This window comes from Molossus molossus, unplaced genomic scaffold (assembly GCF_014108415.1).
Source record: "Molossus molossus isolate mMolMol1 unplaced genomic scaffold, mMolMol1.p scaffold_m16_p_20, whole genome shotgun sequence".
In the NCBI taxonomy this organism is placed as follows: domain Eukaryota; kingdom Metazoa; phylum Chordata; class Mammalia; order Chiroptera; family Molossidae; genus Molossus; species Molossus molossus.
In genome coordinates, this window is record NW_023425356.1 from 47,438,002 (window position 1) to 47,461,443 (window position 23,442).

At 33.9% G+C, this 23,442-nt stretch overlaps 1 protein-coding gene across 11 annotated transcripts in view; it reads left to right on the forward strand.

Moving 5' to 3' along the window:
• Positions 1-23,442, forward strand: part of COP1 (COP1 E3 ubiquitin ligase) — a 128,441-nt gene that overhangs the window by 89,202 nt on the left and 15,797 nt on the right. For all 11 annotated transcript variants that reach the window (XM_036273095.1, XM_036273090.1, XM_036273094.1 and 8 more), the window contains 6 exons: positions 1,793-1,901; positions 2,291-2,372; positions 3,933-4,049; positions 12,744-12,861; positions 15,425-15,549; positions 16,655-16,815. In XM_036273095.1, the coding sequence (XP_036128988.1) occupies positions 1,793-1,901; positions 2,291-2,372; positions 3,933-4,049; positions 12,744-12,861; positions 15,425-15,549; positions 16,655-16,815 (712 nt within the window). The remainder of the gene's footprint in view (positions 1-1,792; positions 1,902-2,290; positions 2,373-3,932; positions 4,050-12,743; positions 12,862-15,424; positions 15,550-16,654; positions 16,816-23,442) is intronic.

Genomic DNA, 23,442 nt, shown 5'->3' on the forward strand with positions numbered 1-23,442 from the left:
GAAAATTAAAAATTGAACTGTCATTTGACCCAGTGCTCCCACTTCTAGGAATATACCCTAAGAAGCCCAAAACACCAATCAGAAAGAATATATGTACTCTTATGTTCATAGCAGCAGTATTTACAATTGCTAAGATCTGGAAACAGCCCAAGTGTCCATCAATAGATAAGTGGATAAAAAAAAGCTGTGATACATATACACAATGGAATACTATGCAGCTGTAAGAGAGAGAGATCTCTTACCCTTTCAGACAACATGGAGGGACCTGGAGAGTATTCTGCTAAGCGAAACAAGCCTATCTGAGAAAGACGAATATCACATGATCTCACTTATTTGTGGAATATAATGAACAAAATAAGGTGATGAACAAAATAGATCCAGAGACATAGAAGTAGGTTACAGATTGACAAACCTCAGAAGAGTGGGTTGTGGTTTGGGGAGGGAAGAGATAAACCACAGCATTAATATGCATGTATGTGTAACCAATGGACATGGACAACAACGTTAGGCTTGGGGATTGGGATGAGGGTGTCAATGGGGGAAAAAGGAGAAACATCTGTAACAAAAATTAATTTTTTAAAAAAGTTTTAATTTCAGATCATCCTTTGTGGTTACTTTAGGTCTTTAAGTTTGCAAGGCTGCCATGCAGGCCTTACCTGAGCTTGTCAGGTTAGTATGTCGCTTTTCATCCACCTACCTGTTTTATAAGATTGTACTTTAAATAAATCCACATAATGCACTCAGCACAATACTTGGCCCATATCAAAATTCATAGTAAATATTAGTAAATTGAAAATGTGGGTTAGAGAGTTTTCCCTTTCTGGAGTATGTAGAGGATGCTTTTCAAGAAAGGACCCTATGGGCCTGGGACTGAAAGAGGCAATATGTAAGTATGCCTTAAAACCATTATTGAGCACAGCAGTAGTGAAAGTAAGGTAAATAACTCAAAGCCACAGATCGTCAGTGCAGATCTGGAATTTGAACTCCGGTCCATCTGAATCCATTTAGCTCTTAACTATTCCATGTAATTTCACCCAGAAATTCAAGTAAGTATATTTTAACATGCAAATTAATTCTTCAAGTCTCTGAAGTTAAGCACGAATGCAGCCATAGTAGAGAATAAAAGATTGTATATGCTTGAAAGTCATCTAGGTTAATTGCTTTCAAAGTGGCTTTTTCCTTAATATACTTTGTGCTTTACTATAGTCACATCTGTGTCTCACCAAAAACATATATTTTTAGATGTTGCCTTTTCAATTTTGGAGCTTTTGAGAATAAAAAAACCGTAAATGTTAAAAGTTTAATTCTCACTGTTAAATGCTTTTAATTGGAATTACAGTTATAAGATACTGTTTGTTAAGATTTTTTTTTAAATGTAAACTGAAACTCAGTTTAAACTAGTTTGTTGGCCTTTATGATTTGGCACAACTGGATTCTAGGGCCTAAACAATTTGATTAGGTTTCTTGTCATTTTGCCGTTGGCTTCTATTATCTTCACCCCTGGACATACTTTCCTCATGTATCAAAGATGGCCATTGGCAGCCTTAGGCTCATATTCATTTTTCAGCTAGTGATCAGAGTGAAAAGTGGTATGGGTCATTAATTGGTAGTTACAGTAGAAAAATCTGGGAATTGTTTGATATGTTTCTTTCCAGATGTGTTATGAGCAGAAAAATGATTGTGAACTTATATAGTACATTTCAAAGGGTTTCTAATCTTTCTGGACACATCAAAACCCTTTTTATCTATCATTATTTTTACGGAAAGTAAGGCTTACATGTATTTCTTTCAGCTGTATCAGTTGGAGTAGTTACCATAAGAACCTATTAGCAAGCAGTGATTATGAAGGCACCGTCATCCTATGGGATGGATTCACAGGACAGAGGTCAAAGGTCTATCAGGTAAATAATGATACTAGTTATTTGTTTTGAGAATCAGATTTTTACTTTCTTAATAAAGTTTTATATGCTTCATAATTAAAATGTGAAAGTCACTATTAGCTTTCTTTTTTTTTTTTTTACCTTTGTAATACTAAATATTACTTTCTGAAGCATCCTCTCAGACTTTTGCACTTGTCGAATGTATCACACTTTAGTAAATGTAAATATATATAAAGAGTTTGGGAACTACTTTGTATCTCTCTTGTTTTCATAGCCTCTCTTGTTCTCTCTCCCTCCCACCATAGCAATAAATTGGTATCAAGTTGGTTTATTATTGTTGTTGTTTTTGCTTTGTTTATTTTACGATCTGTATTCTGTCTGAGACTACTTTGTCTTCCTTCTACATCCAGGAGCATGAGAAGAGGTGTTGGAGTGTTGACTTTAATTTGATGGATCCTAAACTTTTGGCTTCAGGTTCTGATGATGCAAAAGGTACCATTTGGATCTCTTCTCCTTTTCCCCCAGTATTCCTTTTACTGTCAGAGATACAGATATTTATTGAAACTTATAGCAATCCTTTGTGATTACTGGTTTTTCCAAAAGTAACCTAAGCCTAAAAATCTATATCTCTTTTGGAATGAAAGATAAATGAATATACTGCATATACATTATAATATTTTCTGGATTCATGCCACATGGTAAAATTTTTGTAACCAATTTCTTAATATATACCATTGAATGAACTTTTCCCCCCAAAAAAATTTAGACATTTTTGCATTCTGAACTATATTTAATTTCCAGTGTATATTAAAATTTTTGAATAAAGTTAATCATGTTTAAAGGCAAAAATTCTGTATCTCTTTCTACCAATTTAATTGACCTCTCTCTTCTATTTCTTCTTGTATATTTATCTTTATTGTTTATTCTTTTTTGTTATCCTTACTGTCTTGTTTGTTCTAGTTCTTCTCTCCATTACATTTATAAAGTCTTATTAATAGTTATTTTATCTTAGAGTTAGTAGCCTTAATTTCTTTGTTTGTGTGTTTTCCTTCTTTTCTGCATGTAACTTCAGAAGTGGTAGTTGTTGGGAGCATTTTTACTTTTTTTCCCACTTCTCTCTACAAATTACTGTATCAGTATTCCTTAAAAGATTCTAAAATTTCACTATGCCTCCATCCTTAATAATAGTTGTCAACCCCAAGTGCACATTAGAATCACCTAGAGAGCTTTAAAGAAAAACACTAATACTTGGACCTGCATCATCTGGGTATTGTCCTGGATGGGACATTGGGATCAATCAAAAGATGGACGGGAAGGTTTTTGTTGTTGTTAATGTTTGTTATTTTATTATGCAACCAGGATTCTGACCTATATTCTGAAAATAAATTTTATGTGTATTCTAGTTCTACTGAGACATTTTTGTTTAAAAATGACATGCTGGTTGCTCTGGCACCTCACAGGACAACAGCCACCTTTCTACTTGTGCTTTCAGATCTGAACTGCTCAGTCAGTTTTCTTCTTGCTGATCATTACCAATCTTAGTATGTGTCACTGGGATGGACTTAGTCATGGGATCATGCTACGTCTTACTTTACACTGAATATCTATTTGTTTTCTGACTTTAAAACTAAGCTGTTCTGGTCCGGCTGGTATGGCTCAGTGGTTGAGCATTGACCCATGCACCAAGAGGTCACCGGTTCGATTCCTGGTCAGGACACATGCCCAGGTTGTGGACCCGATCCCCAGTGGGGGGCATGCAGGAGGGGACCAATCAATGTTCTCTCTCATCAATGTCTCTATCTCTCTCCCTCTCATTTCCTCTCTCTGTAAAAATCAATAAAGAAAAAAAAAGTTAAAAAAAAACAAAAAACTAAGCTGTTCTGTTAGTCAGTTGTTCAGTTTTAAAATTTTGGTTCTAGTAAACCAGAATGTTATAGATTAGCTCAAAAACACAGCTTTAGCAATAAGTAGACTTTCTAGGTTATAGAGCATTTGCTAATCTATTATTTATTTATTTTTATTTTATTTTATTTTATTTTATTTTATTCTTAGTGAAGCTGTGGTCTACCAACCTAGACAACTCGGTGGCAAGCATTGAGGCGAAGGCTAATGTATGCTGTGTTAAATTCAGCCCCTCTTCTAGATATCATTTGGCTTTCGGCTGTGCAGGTAAATAATACAATCAGATTTGTCTTCTTTTGATGTTGGTTGAGTGCTGTGTCAAAGATAAAAGGGCATTTTAAAAAAGAATAATTGTCTTTGAAGATTTAAATTGTGTTTTTATTATTAGACTCTAAATTAGAAGTATGCAGTGTGCCATCATTACTCATTTGTTGCTGTGCCTTTATTTCCGTATATTGTTACTAATGTTTAAAAATTTTTCTTCTTTATTGATTTTAGAGAGAGAGGAAGTGAGAGGGAGATATAGATAGAAACATCGATGAGAGAGAACATCGATTGGCTGCCTCCTGCATGCCCCCCACTGGGGATTTGGCTCACAACCTGGGCATATGCCCCTACCGAGAGTCGAACCTGTGACCTCTTGGTTCATGGGTTGATGCTCAACTACTGAGCCACACCAGCTGGGCAAACTAATGTTTAATATATAGAGATGGATTTGTTGATTATTTTTGTCATGGTTCCACTAAATCTTTCTATATGTGAACTAATGATTACTTATTCACAAACTTAGGTCATAATGATGATTAAACCATTTAAATATAGACACAGGAATTTTTTTTTATTAAAGGAAACCAATTAATTACTTCAACAGTTATTTATTGAGTGCCTACTATGCACAAATTACCTATCTAGGGACAGTGAATAAAACACTTAGTCTTGTATCATGGAGTGCTTGCCAACATAGTAAGTACTAATAAAAATATTTGCTATTATAATAATAGCAAAGGATTATTTGCTAAAGTTTTTTTAAGCTAGGGTGACCAAATGTCCGGGTTTGCTCGGGGAGTGTAAGTTCATACTTGTACCAATATAATTACTATTGCTATTAGTACCTTCTTTCATTGTCAGAAGTATTACGGGGTTGGCAGATCAATCATAGGGGTCACTCTACTCTTAATTACTTTGTCTTCTATATCTGTTTTCTCCCCTTGACTGTTTACTAAAAGAGTAGACACCTGAAGTTTAACTTCTGCATTGTGAAATATGCTTGGTTATTTTTTTTTTTAATCCTCACCCGAGGACATGTTTCCATTTTTGTTCAGACAGAGCGGGAGGGAGAGAGAGAGAGAAATATCGACGTGAAAGGGACACATTGAGTGGCTGCCACCCACACGACCCAACCAGGGCCGGGGACAAACTGCAGCCAAGGTACATGCCCTTATCGGGAACTGAACCCGGGTCTCTCAGGACCGCAGGCCGATGCTTTAACTGCTGAGCCAAACTGGCCAGGGTCTTGGTTATTTTTTTGTTAAGCTTCATCCCAGGATATTTTTCCATTGATTTTATTTTATTTATTATTTATTTTTTGAGAGAGTGGAAGGGAGGGTGGGAGAGGTGAGGCGGGGTAAAGGGAGAGGGAGAAAGAAATAAACATCAATGTGAGAGAGACATATCAATTGGTTGCCTTCTACACATGACCCCAACTGGGACGAGGAATCAAACCAGCGATGCTTCGGTGAATGGGTTGCTGCTCTAACCACTGAGCCAGGGCTCCTTGTTTTTGTTTTTTTTATTGATAATCTCACTTACTGGTTTTTTTTAACGATGAGCTAGCACTGCCCTGGCTGGTTTGGCTCAGCAGTTAGAGAATAGGCCTGTGGACCACAGAGTCGCAGGTTTGATTCTGGTCAAGGGCATGAACCTCAGTTGCGGTTCAGTCCCTGGCCCTGGTTGGGGTCTTGTGGGAGGCAGCCAATCATTGTGTCACTCTCACGTCAAGGTTTCTCTCTCTCTTTCTTTTTCCCTCCCACCCTCCCTCCCACTTTATCTAAAGATAAATGGAAAAATATCCTCAGGTGAGGAGTTACAAAGAGAAAAGCACAATTTAAATCTTAATTTGTTGTTAGACTTCTTGTTATTTATTTCTCTTGAATACTGACATAATTTCATAGTTAAATTCAAAGAGGGTATGGACTAACATGTATATGTGGGTAGAATTCTCTTTTTTTAGCATATAGGATATTTTTTCATGATTAAATGCTATTCTTTTCATTTGAACTTTTCCCTTTTTTAAATTTCTGTTTTGTTACTGACTAGAAGTGTGACCTTGGGCAAGTTGATTAACTTCTCTCCCCAAGTTCCTTATCTTTAAAATAGAGATAGCCTTTTGGGGCTGTTATGAGGATTATGAAAGAAAGAAGTTACGTGTAAAGCTCTAATAATATGGTACTCGATAATTGTTTAGTTATTTTTATTATTAATATTTAATTAAAATAGTTTATTGAGTTTTAATGTTCTCCTTTATAAACATACTAACCATTGACCATCATTTAAGAATAAAAGTAATTATCAGTATTAAATATGTACAAATATCAGATGTGAGCATCTTCAAAATTTCTTCTTCCTAAAAAAGGGAAACCTACTTTTAAAATGCTTCCCTATCTATCTAGCACGCAGTTTTATCCTCTCTGTTTTAAATTTTTTTATATATTTCAGTTAATTTTTGCATTTACTGCTCCATGTAAGCTTTATAATTTATATTTTTTTCAACTCTACATAAATTCTTTTTGGATTCTCATCTGAATTACATTCTATTTATATGTTGATTTTGAAAACATTGACATTATTAAGGTAGTATATCTTCCCACACGTTTATATGAGGTATTTTTTTTTTTTTGTCTGTATTATATCCTGTCTTTCAGTGAAATTTTATAGTTTATTTCACTTAGGCCCCAGGTCTCTCTGCTTTCTCCCTATGTATGTTATAATTTTTGTTATTATTTTAAATAAAATAATTTTCATTCCTTATTTTAGGTACTGTTTGCGAAGAATACACAAAAACTGTTAGTATTTTGATATTTGTATAATTCTAGGCATTTATATATTTATCTTATTAAATCTAGTAGGTTCTTAGTAGAGTCTTTTCAATTATCTGTTTATATTTGATAGCTGCCAAAAGTGATGGTTCTATTTCTTATTTCCTTTCTAATATCTTGCATTCTCCTCTAATAAGGCAGTGATGTTGTACTGGTAATAATTGCTTCCCCCATCTGTTTTATTTAGTTGAGTGCACTTCAGTCTTTTACTATTTTGGATATCTAATTTTGAATTACTCTTTTTTTTTTTCTTTATTGGGTTTTTTTTTTTTTTTTTAGAGAGAAAGTAAGGGAGAGGGAGAGAGAGAGATGACACAGTGCATCAGTTGGCCGCCTCCTGCATACCCCCTACTAGGGACCTGGCCCACAACCTGGACATGTGCCCTGACTGGGAATCAAACCGGTAACCTCTTGGTGCAGGGTCAACACTCAATCACTGAGCCACACCGGCCAGGCATTGGGTATCTAATTTGGAAAATAGTCTTACTAAATTCAAATTATTTTACTGTTTCTTAGAAGCAACTTTGGTATTTTATCAAGTGCCTTTTCAGCGTACTTGTAATCATATGGTTTAATTTGTTGACATAATGAATTATGCTTATACATTTTCTTATATTGAATTCTATTTGTTTCTAGATTAAATCTTGGCCTTGAGCTTAATGTGGAATTCTTTTGGTAAATTAATACAGTTTATTGCTGATATTTTTACATCTGTATCAATAAATTGATCTCTAATTCTCTTAACCATTTTTAATATCAGTATTTTACCGTTTTCAGTATACAAGTCTTGAATGTCTCTTGTTAAATTTATTTCTAAGTATTTTAGTATTTTTAGTTTTTAGTGAATGGGATTGTTTTCTTAATTTTTTTTTTTTTTGATTGTTTGTTGCTAAAGTGTACAGAAATACAGTCAATTTTGTACATTGATATTGCATCCTACAATCTTGATAACTCTTGTGTGTTTTTTCTCATAGCTTTATTATGTATTATGTATTATTTATTTTGAATTGTCTACTTTTAGGGTAATATCTGTGAATTAAAACACTTTTATTTCTTCCTTTACTATGTTATTCTTTTTGCTTTATTGCATGAGCTAAAAACTTATGTGCAATGTTGAATGAAGTAGCAGAAGGGATTTCCTTATCTTAAGGAGAAAGCATTCTGTTCTTCACAGCTAAGTGTGATATTAGCTATAGGTTTTTTTTGTAGATGCCTTTTATCAGCTTGAATAAGTTACAACTTATTCCTACTTTGCCAAGAGTATTTATTATGAATGAGTGTTGGATTTTATCAAATGCTTTTTCTGCCTCTATTAAGATGATCTTGTGGTTTATGTTCTTTATTGTAATAATATGAGATATTTCTTTTCATTTGTTTTTTTCCACATTAAACCACCCTTCAATTTCTGGAAAAAAATTTTGGCTAAGGTCTAAGATCCTATTTATATTTTATTGGATTTGATTTACTGTAACCTTCTTTTCATATGCTGTTCTCTGGTTTTGATAGCACAGTACTAATGGCCTCATAGAATGAGTTGGGAAGTGTTTCTTCTGTGTTTACTGAATGAGTTTGTAAAGGATAGGTATTATTTCACCTTTACAGACTATATCAGTGAAACCATCTGGACTTGGACTTTACTTTGTAGGGAGATTTTAAATTTCTAATTTAATTTATTTATTTTATGTAAGTCTATTTAGATTTTTTCTTTATTCTTGAAGTTGGTTTTGATAGTGATTGCCTTTCTAGGAATTTGTAAATTTAATTTTTTAATTTATTGACATAAAGTTGTTTATAACATTCTCTTATAATCCTTTTAATTTCCATAGTGTCAGTTAATAATGTCCCTTCTTGTATTTCTGACTGCTCATTTGTGTCTTCTCTTTTTCTCACTTAATTCACTTCCTATTATTGTACCTTTCACTAAGTGAAACATGCCTTTAATCATAAGAAAAATCTTTACCACCAGAAAACAATGACTGTTATTGAATCATCTTAATTTAGAATTGAAACATTTTTTAAAATGTAGACTATTATCTGTTTCCTTTTAAACTATAAAACATCACTCTCTCTACCTGTACCATTTATTTTACCACTGAGAACAGTACACAGAGACATATTCGTACGGTTGCTTATTAAATGCCAATTGTAATGATGAATTTGACATTAGGAATGCTCTGTACATTGTTAAACATTACTTATGGAGTTATAAGAAGTAAATAATTAGTATATGAGTTGACTTCCTATTGCAAGGACACTGTGAATCTTTCTTGAGTACTAATGCATCATGCTAATTCTAAGCTTCCCTTACCGAATTTAGATCTTATATTTCCATTTTGTATTATGAATTCATTTCTCTCTGTGCTTTTACTTCATTATTTTGCTCTTTCATCTTTTATCATTATGTAAAATGAAGTCTAGTTGATCTTTGTTGTTTGTCATTTTGTGGGGAGAGGTGTTTTATTTTTTTACTGAAGCTTACACCATGAGAAGTTTCTCAAGATGGACTAAAAATATTTCTGTTAAAATATAAAATCCCAAGTCACGGTCCCCTTGAAAATAATAGATTAGGAATTTTAAACTACCTTTTTGTGATTAATATTGAGAAAAAGGCTCTGTAAACCATTTAAAATCTCTTTCTAAACCCTGAAATTATTGGAAACATGCTTTTACCAAAAGAGAGAGTAATATTCTTATTGTGTAGAAAAAGGTAGAAAACCAGTTTTTTCTAGTTTATCTTCTCTAAAGTTAATTTCGGAGAGCATTGTAAGACTAAAGTAAATAGAATTCCAAGCAAGCAATCTCTGGTTTTAACAAAATATTAGAGATGCTTGCATGCTAGCTTGAAGCATCTTGCAGTTTTTAAAATTGTAATTAGTATAACAGAAAGGAAATATGGGTACTTTTAAGGTGTTCTCTTAAAATTAATAATAGTCCCTTCCCCCGAAATTAATGATTAAAAGTCAAAGATAAAATTAGTATTACTCTGGTTCAGGAGTGGCATTTATGCTAATAACATATTCACTAGGAAGAAATAATGTTCCTAGAACAGACAGGAATTCTGAAATATTCTATTTAACTGTGTTATCAATAAACACGTTCAGTTTTGGTTACTGTGAAGTGTTCTCAGTAAACTAATCAGTTCACAAACATAAACACTATTCTCCCATTTTCAGTGCTTTCTAGTTGTGATTCGGCATTTTACTATATTTTCCTGTCTGATCTAAGTAATGCGAAACATTTTAGGTTTGCTAAGTTTATAAATCTGCCTTGTCTTTATACATCAGTTGCCAGTGGGGATGATGTCTTTTCCTTCAAATTTAAATAAATCGAATGCCTGAAGAATTGTTTAGTAAATCTTAATGTGATTAATGTCACAACATTCATGAACATGTGTTTCAGTTATCTATACTACACAGATAATAGCAGGAAGTGACTATCAAGGACACTTGATTTTCAAGTTTTCACAAATTTGAGTATACTGAAATGGAAGTAGTAGCCATAAAGCCAGTATTAATGAAATTATTCGATTACTTTGTCATAAATGAAATCTGTATTTTAGAGAGCTAGAATCTAAAAACAACTTTGAGAAACCCAGTAAATCTTTCTTCTATTTATGTCTGTCTTGCCTTCCAGCCTGTAATTAGCACTCTAGCTAGATCTTTTAAAAGATGAGCTTCACAAGAAATTTTATATTAAATGGAGAGATATTTTAAAGGCAGACATCTTTTATTCATCTGTTACTAATACTGAGTAATCACTGCAAACACTTGGGAAGTATGAAATACCTAATATGATTTCAAGGGAAACCATTAAAATAATAGAACCAAAGTAAAATCCAAACTATTATTAGGATAAGTGGAGAAGAGTAAAATATTTGGCTAATCTAAGAGCAAGCAAGAAAGGGAAGGTGGAGGAAGCATAGAAAACTTGAGATAATTAAAAAACAAAATAAGCTCACTGATAGAAATTCAGATATACATAATTATGGTAAATGAAACTGGGTCCAAATAAAAGGCAGGGATTAACAGACTAGTTAAAATGTTCAAAATTTAATACTAGACTCTTTATAAGAAGGATAAGGAAAAGAAAACAGTTTTATTTTGGCACAGGAGTAGATACATGACAAAAATTATATTGCATAGGAGTTTGGAAAATATGGATTTGGGGGCAATTGGTATGGGGAAAAGAGGCTGTAATTCTACTTCACTAAATACACAAAACCAATTCCAGGTGATCTAATGACCTAAATGTTAGTGGCAAAACTATAAACTATAAGATAATATAAGAGAAAATATCTTCATAATATGGTAGCAGGGAATGCCTTAAGATGCAAGAACTGTAAACTTTAAATGAAAAGTAGATAAATTGGACTGTTACAAAATTTAAGACTTTTGTCCATCAAATAATACCTGAAAAAATAATTTTAAAAAAGTTATTAATTGGGGTGAGATATTTAGAATACATGAAGAACTCTTTCAAGTAAATAAGAAAATGATAGCCCTAGCAGGTTTGGCTCAGTGGTTAGTGTCAGCCCGTAGACTGAAGAGTCTTGGGTTCGATTCCGGTCAAGGGCACAGCTCAATTGTGGTTCGGTTCCTAGCCCTGGTTGGGGTCATTCAGGAGGTAACCAATCGATGTGTCTCTCTCACATTGATGTTTCTCTCTCTCTCTCTCCCTCTCCTTCCCTCCTCCTTTCTCTCCCTTCCTCCCTTCCACCCTCACTCTATCTAAAGTTAAATGGAAAAAAAATTATCTTTGGGTGAGGATTTTTATAAAAAGAAAGAAAATGATAAATACAGCCTTGCTACTCCATGTACAGTCTGCCCAGTGGAACAAATTGGGAGCCCAGAAATAAACCCCAAACCATCATGTATTGCTGATGGGAATGTAAAATGGTGCAGTCAACAGTTTGAATTATTGCATTTCCCAGTAATTACACTTTTATAGGTATCTCCCCAAGGCCTGAATACATGTCCACAAAAACACTTGAATGTGATTATTCATAGCAGCATTATTAATGATAACCAAAGGGAAAAAAAAAAAAGGAAACAAATATTCATCTGCTCGTAAGTGGATAGTGCATAGACAAAATTGGTATATCCATACAGTGGGATACTCTGCAGCAATAAAATTGATAGAACTGCTGACACGTGTTAAAACATGGATGAACTTCAGAAACATTATGTGAGGTATGAGAAACCCTACAGGGGAGCCACGCATTATGATGATTCTATTTAAATAATTTATTATTTGTACAACGTCTCTCAAGAAAGTGTTTTTTAAAAAGCAAATGTAGGAAATAAAAGTATGTAGCAGTATGTTTAGCCAGAAGCCCAAAATATTTATATTACCTTTTTAAAATAAAGCTATCACAATTTAGAGATTTTTTTTTTTTTAAATCAATTTATTTTTGTTGCAGATGTTTCTCCTTTTTCCCCCATTGACACCCTTCTCCTGATCCCGGCCCCCCACCCCAATATTGTTATCTGTGTCCATTGGTTATGCATATAAGTTCTTTAGTTTAAAAGAAAGAGATTCATTTTTAAATTCCAGTTACTTTGAACCCTTAATACTCTGTTCCTAGTGCCAGGACTATAGGAACTGTCAATGCAGCTCTCTGACTGACATTGGCATATGTGCATGTTTACGTTTTTTTAATGCAACCATATTTTCCTAGATTCAAAAAAGAAAACCCATTATATTTTCCTTATCTTTGAAATGAGTCATAGCCATTAGTTTTCTGGCTATTTACAGAGGTTGACATTGTTCGTGAAACATTTGATAAAAAATATCAAAACCAGTTAAAATTAGCTTTGCTTTCCATTTCCTCATTTACTAAATTATTCTCTGTTTTGTTTTGTTTTAGATCACTGTGTCCACTACTATGATCTTCGTAACACTAAACAGCCAATTATGGTATTCAAAGGACACCGAAAAGCAGTTTCTTACGCAAAGTTTGTGAGTGGTGAGGAAATTGTCTCTGCGTGAGTATTACTCTTTTCAGCTCTCTGTCACCCTTTACCATTTTGTAATGTCACCTTGAATATATGTAAAGAGTAACATTGTGGTATGTGCACTTTTTCTTAAATAGTAGATTTTTATAACTTGTCTAATTAAAATACATGCATATTCTTATCTGTATTATTCACTTTAATATGTTATTTGTGAATAAAATCCTGATTATACTAATTTTTAATGTCACCCTCTTAAATATTTGAATTTAAGAATGCATTTCAGCCACTGCTTTACCTTAAGAAAAATAACGTAGTTGAGGGAATAGAATGAGAAGTGTTTTATATAAGTCCACTAATGTTATTCTATATGTATCTACATTGCAGTACTATAGTATTATTTTTGGTTTTAAGTAATAGCTGGTTGACTTTTATGATTCTATATCACTTGATCTCCCTGAGATTTCATGGTGAGTTTTACGTGTTTTTTTGAAGAGAACTTCCAACTATGAATGCTTTTCCCGACAAACATCCTTTTAGAAGCTTCTGACGTAGGGAGTCATAATACAGCTTTTAGTTGTCTTTTATTTTGTTTGAAGATAACAAGATCCAACTAGATAAATAAATTTCAATTGCCAGAATATTGTTGACAAAACTCTTCTGCTAATAGAGGCAGTCTCTTCTTTCTGTGATCTATTTCATAGTTTTTGTTTGGGATTACTTTAGTAAATACCTATTCTTAATTTCTCTCTTTTTCATATCCATTATTTTTTCTCAAGCTAAATGATATATTGTGTTTTTTTTTTTTTTCTTTTTTTTCTTTTCACTTAGTTTTTAATGTCTCTTAGATTATTAATGCCAGGGACTTATACTTGATATTTCCCATCACATCTACCTTCATGCTGGTTGCCCTAGATAAGAATTTGGTAATTTGAATTGAGTTACAAAAAAGGGAAAAAAAGAAAGTGAGAACTGAGCTTGACAAGGGGAAGTAGTATAGGTCATTGATTCACAAATCTAAATTAAGTAGTAACCAGTCAAAAAGTATCCTATCAGTAGGACTAATATGGGCAGTAAATAATTGAAATTTTATTCAGATTTAAATAGGGCAAAAATGTTTTTCTTTAATTTCAGATTTATGAATGTTGAATCAGTTTGTTTCAACCTGTTAAAGTATATGTATACTTAATTGTATATACTGGAAATCTTAGTTGACCTTATTAATGTATCCACATTTCTCTTGGACAAAATCATCTTGATTTACAAAAACTGTGAATGAAAAATTTGTAGTTTTACTAATTTTTTATTCATAGTTTTTGTAAATCAAGGTGATTTTTTCTCTTGGACATATTGGAGTTTAAGAGTATTTAGAACAAATTCATTCATAAGTATACTTGGAAATATTAAAAAGTAAGATTAAAATACACACGTTGCTGCAACCTTTGAATTCTTGGCCAATTAAAAAATATATATACACATAAAGGGATATTCAGTGCAACACTGTTGAGCAAAGAACAAATTTAAAACATCATAAATACCTAAGAATAGATGTTATGTTGAAAAAATGACAAGTAGCAATAGAGAAGTATTTCAGGAGTTTGGGGTTTGGCTTCTGAAATGAAGATTCAGTCCTGGTTCTAATATTTACTAGATGTGGTACCTTGAAACAATGTCCTCAACTTTATGAATCTCAGTGTGCTCGTCTATAAAGGGAGCTAATAATAGTACTAATCGATTGTGAATCTTTAAATAAAATAATGTATGTAAAACACTTGTCATTGTGCCCTATTCTGTGAATGTTAGAGTAAGAAAAAAGATGATTTATCATGTAGTCATTAATAAAGATACAGAAATGAGTTACTTTACAGAAAAAAAATGTAACACGAATGAAGGAGAAGCAATTAACAATACATGTGATATGATTCAATTTATTTTAACAAAAAGAGAAAAACAAAACACATAGTTTTATTTAAGTCCCAAAACTGTCTGTCTATATGATAGAATTACCAGTGATTTCTATATTCAATTATTTTTTGGTAAAGAACTGCATTTGCATATTATTTCAGTAGGATAAACTACTTGATATAGACCATTCAACCATTTATAGTATTCCACCCTTGCAGTTACAACTAAGCTGTGAATATAGTTTATATTCAGTATACCATACAATTCAAGAGTTGAAAAGTAAATCAAACAAGTGGGACATTTGTGTCCATGAATTGGCACAACTCCCAATAGAGCTTTCTCATTTGATAGTGGTGGTATGGTATTACCAATGATTAATGTTTACTAATGCCCAGGGATTATTGCACATTTTAAATGAATTAATTTAACAAAATATTTTATAAGATTCATCTAATTCTGTAAGGTAAGAAACATCTTATGTCACATTTAACTGATGAAAAAAACATAGGCCAGAGAGGTTGTATAACTTTCTTAAGGTCAAAAACAAATGAATGGCATACTGAGTATTCTAACTCAGTCTGGTTTCAGATTCCACATTCTTAACCACCAAACTAGATTGCCTCTAATTTGTAGTGATGCGTTTCATGCCATGAAATCTTAAATGTGTTCTAACTTTCTGTATTTCCTTTAGCTCAACGGATAGCCAGTTAAAGCTGTGGAATGTAGGGAAACCATACTGTCTACGTTCCTTCAAGGGTCATATCAATGAAAAAAACTTTGTAGGCCTCGCTTCCAATGGAGATTACATAGCTTGTGGTAAGTGAAATCATCTTTTCCTAGACTTTTTTTAACAGGTATCTGTCACTAAAATTGCAGTCAGTGGAATTATAGTACATACCAAGTCAGGGAATAATCTTTATACTCAAGAGGTAGCATATTGAATTTTCCTCATATTGTACTGCATTAGTCCTTTCCTTCTCTAGTGAACACTAACAAATCCTGACCACAGGAAATAGCATAAGATTTTTAAGTATGTTTTTTAGTTGTTCTCCATTATAACAGAATGTCTATATTATATAAAAGATAGAAAATATTAAATGCTGCTACTATCCTAATTTTGTAGACATTATTTGTGTTTTTGAGCTTGATACTCATTTTCCCCTGTAAAATGTTTTCCTCATTAAGTGATCTATTTGGATAGTCTTGATCTCTTCTTGGGCTTTTATTGTAGGTAATTTTTACATATTTAAATCAGAAATAGAAAAATCAAATTTAGTATTGGTCAAATGCTCTAATATATCTCATGCTTAAATATATGAACTGTGATCAGTACCTTCAAATGACTTGGCCTTTATTGAGTAAAACGGACTCTCTCCACGTGTATATAAACTTAAACCCTGCCAAAGCAAGTCTCTGCATAATTATCTAACTTCTGATGGACTGCTCAAAAATATAGGTTTCTAGACCACTCACCTAATAGAGTAATGCCTTTATTGGGGAATGGGAAATAAAATTTGTAGGTTATTACAATTTGTTTTTATAGGTGCAATAACTTTCCTTTTACTCTCTAGATTAAATTGTTCTAGATATAATTAAAGATTCATCCGATAACAAATTTCTGATTTTTCTCGAGACCTGTCCTAGAAATTATTTTTACATGGTAATTTCAGCCTTAGAATTTCAAGTGTTGTATCATTTAACAGTGATCATTTCTTTAGATTAGTAAAGTGCAGCTTTTTTCTATGAATTCTTTTCTGACATGATTCCCAAGAAATCCTGTGTTCTGGTCTTTCATATTTAAATCTTAAGAGATCATTGGTCTTTGAGTTTAAACTTAGTGATAAATTATCTTATGAATGTACTGTCCTAATTCTGAGTTATCCCATTCTAAAAATTCATTTATTTTTTAAATTTTTTTTAGGAAGCGAGAACAACTCTCTTTACCTATACTATAAAGGACTTTCTAAGACTTTGCTAACTTTTAAGTTTGATACAGTTAAAAGTGTTCTTGACAAAGATCGAAAAGAAGATGATACAAATGAATTTGTTAGTGCTGTGTGCTGGAGGGCACTGCCAGATGGGGTAAGTTTTCATATCATTCTCTTTTCACCTTGGTGTCCTATATAATGCTTTATGTTTGTGCATACACAGGTGAGTTTCTTAATGTTTAGAATATAAATTGGTATGGGATACGCATTTTCTTTTTTGCTTAGCCTTGCATCACTATAGGAAACTAGCATTTAGGTAGTAATTGAAACGTCACTAATGAAACAGTGTAATGCTGACATGATGTTTCTCCTGTGTACCCACAGCATTTTGTGTATGCCTCTGTTACAGCCATTATCACATTGTCTCATTATATCTCTTCTATAAAACTGGAAATTTCTCCAGAGTATATACTGTATCTTATTTTTCACATGCAGTATATACTCAGGAAACATTTAGCTGAAGCTGGTATTATATTAAAAAGAAAAAAGTTTGATGTAGATAAAGAGGAGTAATCTATATATTACAACTAATTAAAAAGTATTTCAATGCAGAATTACTTTCTACAAAATACATTTATACAAGAATATTTAAACACCTTTAATTTCATAAGAAAGTTGCACTTCCAGGTTGAAAAAAAGTTTTCTTCAACTTGTCATTTATTCATACTTTTTTTATCGCATGTCTCTCAAATTTTAATCACATTATCTGAATATTTAATGCTGTATTCTTTTTTTAAAATTTATCTTTATTGTTGAGAGTATTATAGATGTCCCCCATTTTTACCATATTGCTTCCCTTCACTGGGCTCCCACCCACCTTAGGCCTTCACCACACTATTGTCTGTGTCCATGGGCTATGCATATATGCATGTAGGCTCTTTGGTTATATTTTAAAGTACACGCTTTCTAATAAAGTATATGAGAAATAATTTATCTGAATTTTTTTTGTAAACATTGCTTATTATTCAATGTCATCTTTTCAAAAAATAACTTTTTAGGTGCTAACTTGGTTGATTTTATTTTTGACACAAAAAATTCTTATTGATGGGTATATTAAGATATCTGAGTTCCCAGTACAGTTTAACTTTAATTAGTTATATTCCACTGCTATATTGTTTAAAGTTCTCTTACTCAGTTTCCAGTTGGTAATGGCAGACTTAAGCAAGCTGGACCAAGTATATGTATTTTAAAAACAAAAACCTGTTTGAAGGCATAAGAAAGTAAATAAGATAGAAAAGAATTACCAGCCTAGAAATGTGAGCCTGGCTTTTCAGTATACTTTTTGCCTGGGATCATTTGCCAATTTTGGTGGAGTGGCTGAAAGCACTATGGTAGCTTGAAAGGGGCACAGGTGTTGGTGTTTAGTGCTTACCACTGGTTAACTCTATTGGTTTAAGTTCCTAGAGGGTGTAGTCTAAGGTACCGGTAGAAGATAAGCCCTCACAGGGATTGCAAATCAACTTCAAATTGTATCAATCCTGAAATTAAAGTGAGGTGATCCTGGGTTGCTAGAGTCCACAGGATGCAAAATTAAATCCTTTCTGAAAGATCTTCTAAAGAAGATCATCTGAAGATCTCATTTATTATTTGCAAAATTGCTAATGCAATAACTAGGGCACAATGAAAAATAGACATAGGAAAAAGCAAGGCAGCATGAATAAATCCAGGAGAAGCAATGAACAATAGAAACAAAATCATAGCATCTCTGGATATCGGAATTATCAGACATAGCTTTAAAAGTATCCATGCTGATGAGGTTAAAGACACTTGAAAATTTTAACTAGCAACTAAAAGCTATTTTTAAAAGGAAAATTTTAGAACTGAAAATATGTAATTGACAAAAATTAAGAAGTCAGGATGGGTGGAATGGAAGATAAGACAGTTGAAAAGAGAATTAATGAACTTATAGGTAAGTTAGAAGAAAATATACAGAAGTAAACATGGAGAGAAAAAGTGGTGAAAAAAAATACAGAAAGGAAATAGAGAATGAAGAAAGTTTAATATATTTAGTAGGATACCTAAAAGGAGAGATGAGGAAATAATGCTGCTAAAGTAAATATTAGAAAAGATTGTTGTTAAGAACTTGACAAAATTGATGGAAGACATCAAGGCAGAGATTCAGTAAGCCTTTGTATCCCAGAGAATAAATGACTTGCAATCTACAATGTGAGTATAGATTTAATATTTAACCTGGACCTTGAGCAGACCTAGGCCTGCCTGAAAATCTGACCTTGAGCCTGCCTTCTCATAGCACTCTTTTATGGAAATAAACTGACATTAGACAAATATGGAATGTTATGTGCCAGGAGCTAGTTATCTTAAATTTTCTGTGAAACCTCATCTGTGGTATTTCTTCTGGAGTGATAGAACTATGAGTTGGCATAATGGCCTTACATCTGTTCACAGTGAACAGTGTAAGACTGGCAGGAAAACAAGGTACCTCTCTGTATGAGGGTGAACCACTTGCACCTTAACTGTCCTTGGCAATTTGGTGTATTCTTTGTGTGAGTTTGGGAGAGAAGAAACTGAATGTAAATAGTTGCTTGGCCCCTTGATGGGTTTGAAGGTGCTGAGCATGCTGAATTTCCTATCCTATATCCCTCTATAAAGCTAAGTAACTTAGTGCTAGATTAAAGCTAGTTGTGCCCTGGCCGGTTTGGCTTAGCGGTTAGAGCGTCGGCCTGTGGTCCTGAGAGACCCGGGTTTGGTTCCCGCTAAGGGCACGTACCTCGGTTGCAGTTTGTGTCCGGCCCTGGTCATTTGTGCAGGTGGCAGCCACTCGATGTGTTCCTTTCACATCGATGTTTCTCACTCTCTCTCTCTGTTCCTCTCTCTCCCTCCCACTCTACCTGAACAAAAAATGGAAAAATGTCCTCGGGTGAGGATAAAAAAATAATAATAAAGCTAGTTGTGACCCCTGTGGCCCCTCCTGGTGGTGGAACAGTCATACCTTGACGCATAAACTGCTAAAAATAAAATACAAATAGGGATTCTTAAAAGAAGGCAGAGCCCTGGCCGGTTTGGCTCAGCGGTTAGAGCGTCGGCCTGCGGTACTGAGAGACCCGGGTTCGGTTCCTGCTAAGGGCACGTACTTCGGTTGCAGTTTGTCCCCGGCCCTGGTCGGTTGTGCGGGTGGCAGCCACTCGATGTGTTCCTTTCACATCGATGTTTCTCTCTCTCTCTCTCTCTCTGTTCCTCTCTCCCCCTCCCACTCTACCTGAACAAAAAATGGAAAAATGTCCTAGGGTGAGGATAAAAAAAAAAAAAAAAAAAGAAGGCAGAGAAAACGTAGTCTTCAAAGGACCAGCACTTAGACTGATGGCCAACTTCTAAATGAAGTAATGGAAACCAGAAGAGAGTGGAATCAGATTGGCAGTGTTTGGAGGAAAATACCTGCCAATCTAAAATTCTGTTTCCATTGAAGATCTCTCAAGACAAAAGCAAATAGACATTTTCAGCTAAATATGAATTGCCACCAGCAGGCCTACACTAAAGAAAACAGTGAAGGATATTTTTAAGGCAGAAGGAAGAAATGAAGATGGAAGGTCAGATACAGAAAGGCATGGAAAGCAATAGAAATGGTGAATGTGCAGTAAGTCTTAATGCATATTGACTATATAAAGCAATGATGCTTTGTTGAATTTAATAAATACATAGAATTAAGTGCTTGATTATGACAAATGTCAGAAGAGTAAATGTAATTAAAATGTCCTCAAGTTCTTGTCAAGGAAGGAGGTTAAAAACTAATTCATGTTAGACAACAAAGGATGCATATTGTAGTTTATAGGATAAACTCTAAAATAGGTTGTTAGAGTTCTTAACATGTGCTGTGTATATCAGTATCACCCAGGAACTTGCTTTATTTCACAATAAATGATTAAAATAAAAGTTCTGTAACTCATTTCATTACTATTCCAGATTTGTTTTAAATATGATTTTTATATAACTGTCACTTTCATTAGCCACAAAAATAACTTCCTTTTGTTTTAAATGAGGCAGAAGGTGTGAAGGACTCTTTTATTCATTTATTCAACAAATATCTATTATGTGCAGTGACAGTTCTAGATACTAGGGATAAACTGTGAATAAAACTATTAAAAAAGCTCTGGCCCTCATAGGAGACTTACAAAGTTATGTGCCAGAGGAGACAAAACAAATACGTTGTTATGTTAGAAGGAGCAAGTACTCTGGAGAAAAACAAAGCTGGAGAGTGGGAGAGGGGGTGCTGGAGTAGGGAGCTGTATTTTTCAATTGGTGGTGACGGAATGCCCACTGAACAGCTGACTCAGAACAAAGACTAGAAGGAATTGAAGGCATAATCCATGTGTAAATGTAGGAGAAGAGTATTCCAGGTGAAGCAAACAGTTCATACATGAAGTAAGAATGTGATCAGTGTTCCAGAACAGAAAGAAGGCAGTGTTGCACTACAGTGAGCTAGGTGGAGAGTAGTAGATATTTCAGAGTGGTGAAGAGCCTTTTCAGTAGAACATATTTTACCACTGTCAGGACTTTGGCTTTTACTGGGAGTGAGTTGGGAGCCATTGTAAGGTTTTGAGTAAGGTAGTGATATAATCTCATTTAAAATTTCAAAAAACCAGTTTGATTGTTTTATAGAGAACAGACTATAAAGTGTCAAGAGTGGAAGCAGGAAGGCTGTTGTAATAATCCCAGTAGGATAAAATAGTGGTATACCAGTGAAAAGTAGTCAGATACTGTTCATATTTTGAAAGAGGGAAAAGTTCATGGAGAGTGAAAGAGAAAAGTCTAGGTGACACCAAGGTTTTTCCCCAAACAGTTTTAAAGAGTGGAGTTGCCATCAATTATAATGGAGAAGACTACTAGAGGAACTGTCTTAGGGGAGAAGACCAGGAGTTGACTTTTAGACTGGCTAAGTTTGAGAGTTACTAAAAATACGAAGTGGAGCTGTCAAGTTTGGAATACACAGGAGACTTGTGAACTGATTAAAGTTTGAGATATTATTTGCTGTCTAAGTGGACATACAAAGTTTGGAGTTCACAGCAGATTGTGGGGCCAGAGATATAAATATGATGTAACCAAGATACTGGATAGGATCTCTTCAAGGGAGTGTAATTAGAAATTAGATGTGGTATGAGTACTTTTTTTGAGGGCACTTCAGTGTTCAGTGATTGAGCCAATGAAGGGAATCAACAAAAATCTGACCAGAAATGGTTTTCAATAGTAGGAAAACTAGGATCTGGGAAACCAAGTGGAGGACGTTTTCCAAGAATGAGGGATTGATTAGTTTTGTGCGACTAAGGCAGATAAGATGTGAGAAAAAGAGGAAGGAGCGAGGCGACAACAACATGATTGAAGTGGTTTTAAGAAAGAAGGGGCCCTGGCTGGTTTGGCTCAGCGGTTAGAACGTTGGCCTGCGGTCCAGAGAGACCCGGGTTTGGTTCCTGCTAAGGGCACGTACCTTGGCTGCAGTTTGTCCCCGGCCCTGGTTGGGTAGTGCGGGTGGCAACCACTCAATGTGTCCCTTTCACATCAATGTTTCTCTCTGTCTCTCTCTCTCTCTCTCTCTCTCTCTCTTCCTCGCTCTCCCTCCCACCATATCTGAACAAACAAAAAAACCAATAAAGAAAAAAAAATTTTTAGAAGGAAAGAAGGGGAAGGGAGAAATTGGAGATGAGAAGTACAGATAACTTTTTTGGGGAGTAATAAAATAATACCACGTTTAATCTCATCTTGATTACTTTTTTAAGATATGAAATCAATAGCTGTCTCTAGAAAGGCCAAACATTTCATTGTCTTTCTCAGCTTTATTTCTGTCCTACCTAATTTTGATCACAAAAACACTTGTGAAATACCTTAACTTTGAAAGTTTTGTTAGTTTTTGGACAAATACAGGTGGTTTAACAGTTTACTGTATGAATTAGCAGAAAATTATTTAATAACATAAAATAGCATATGCCTTTATGTTACCATTTATGGTAATGATTTAGTCTTAGGGGTGGAATGAGAAATCATGAGTGTGTGATAGAGGGGGAGGCACAAATACAAATAGATACATTCTCTTAGGACAGTATCTTGGTCTTTAAAAATGTAGGATATTTTCTTCAGATGAATTTTTGTCTAGACTTGCTTTTTCCTATATCCTAGATACATATATTTCTTTCTGCCCACTTCTGACTAAAAATGAACCAGTAATCTCAAGCCCTGTTTTGAACAGCCAACATCATGTATAATTTCTATTCTTTTTATTTCTATCACCCTGCATGTAAACTAGAAAGAATGTTATTCACTGCCCTTTAAGACGTGGTCAGTGTCTTCGTGGCATCTGTTGCTCTGTCCTCCCTCATTTCACAGTGCTGTGGACGTGAACAGCACGCGTCTCCAGCCTTCACACGTGTCCTGTATCTGTCTGTTTGCTTTAAGGCTTATAATTTTTTACTGCCTTTTAAAGACAGAAATTTTCTACTGTTTCTTTTAATCTGAGACAGTACTTTGTCCTTTGCCTCTTTTGTTTTTCTTCAAGTGAGGATCAAAATCTTTTTTAATGGCTAGTTTGCCTTCCTGAAAAGTTTATTTCTATTTGCTCTTCCACAAGAAGGTAAAGAGGTTTCAGATTCACCATACTCAGAAAACATGGAATATAATGCCAGTGTCTTTGCCAGTTCAAAAATACCATAAAATAAAAGTAATGATTTTTCACAAATTATACGTACATACTGATAATTATCTTTTTTAAGACAATTTT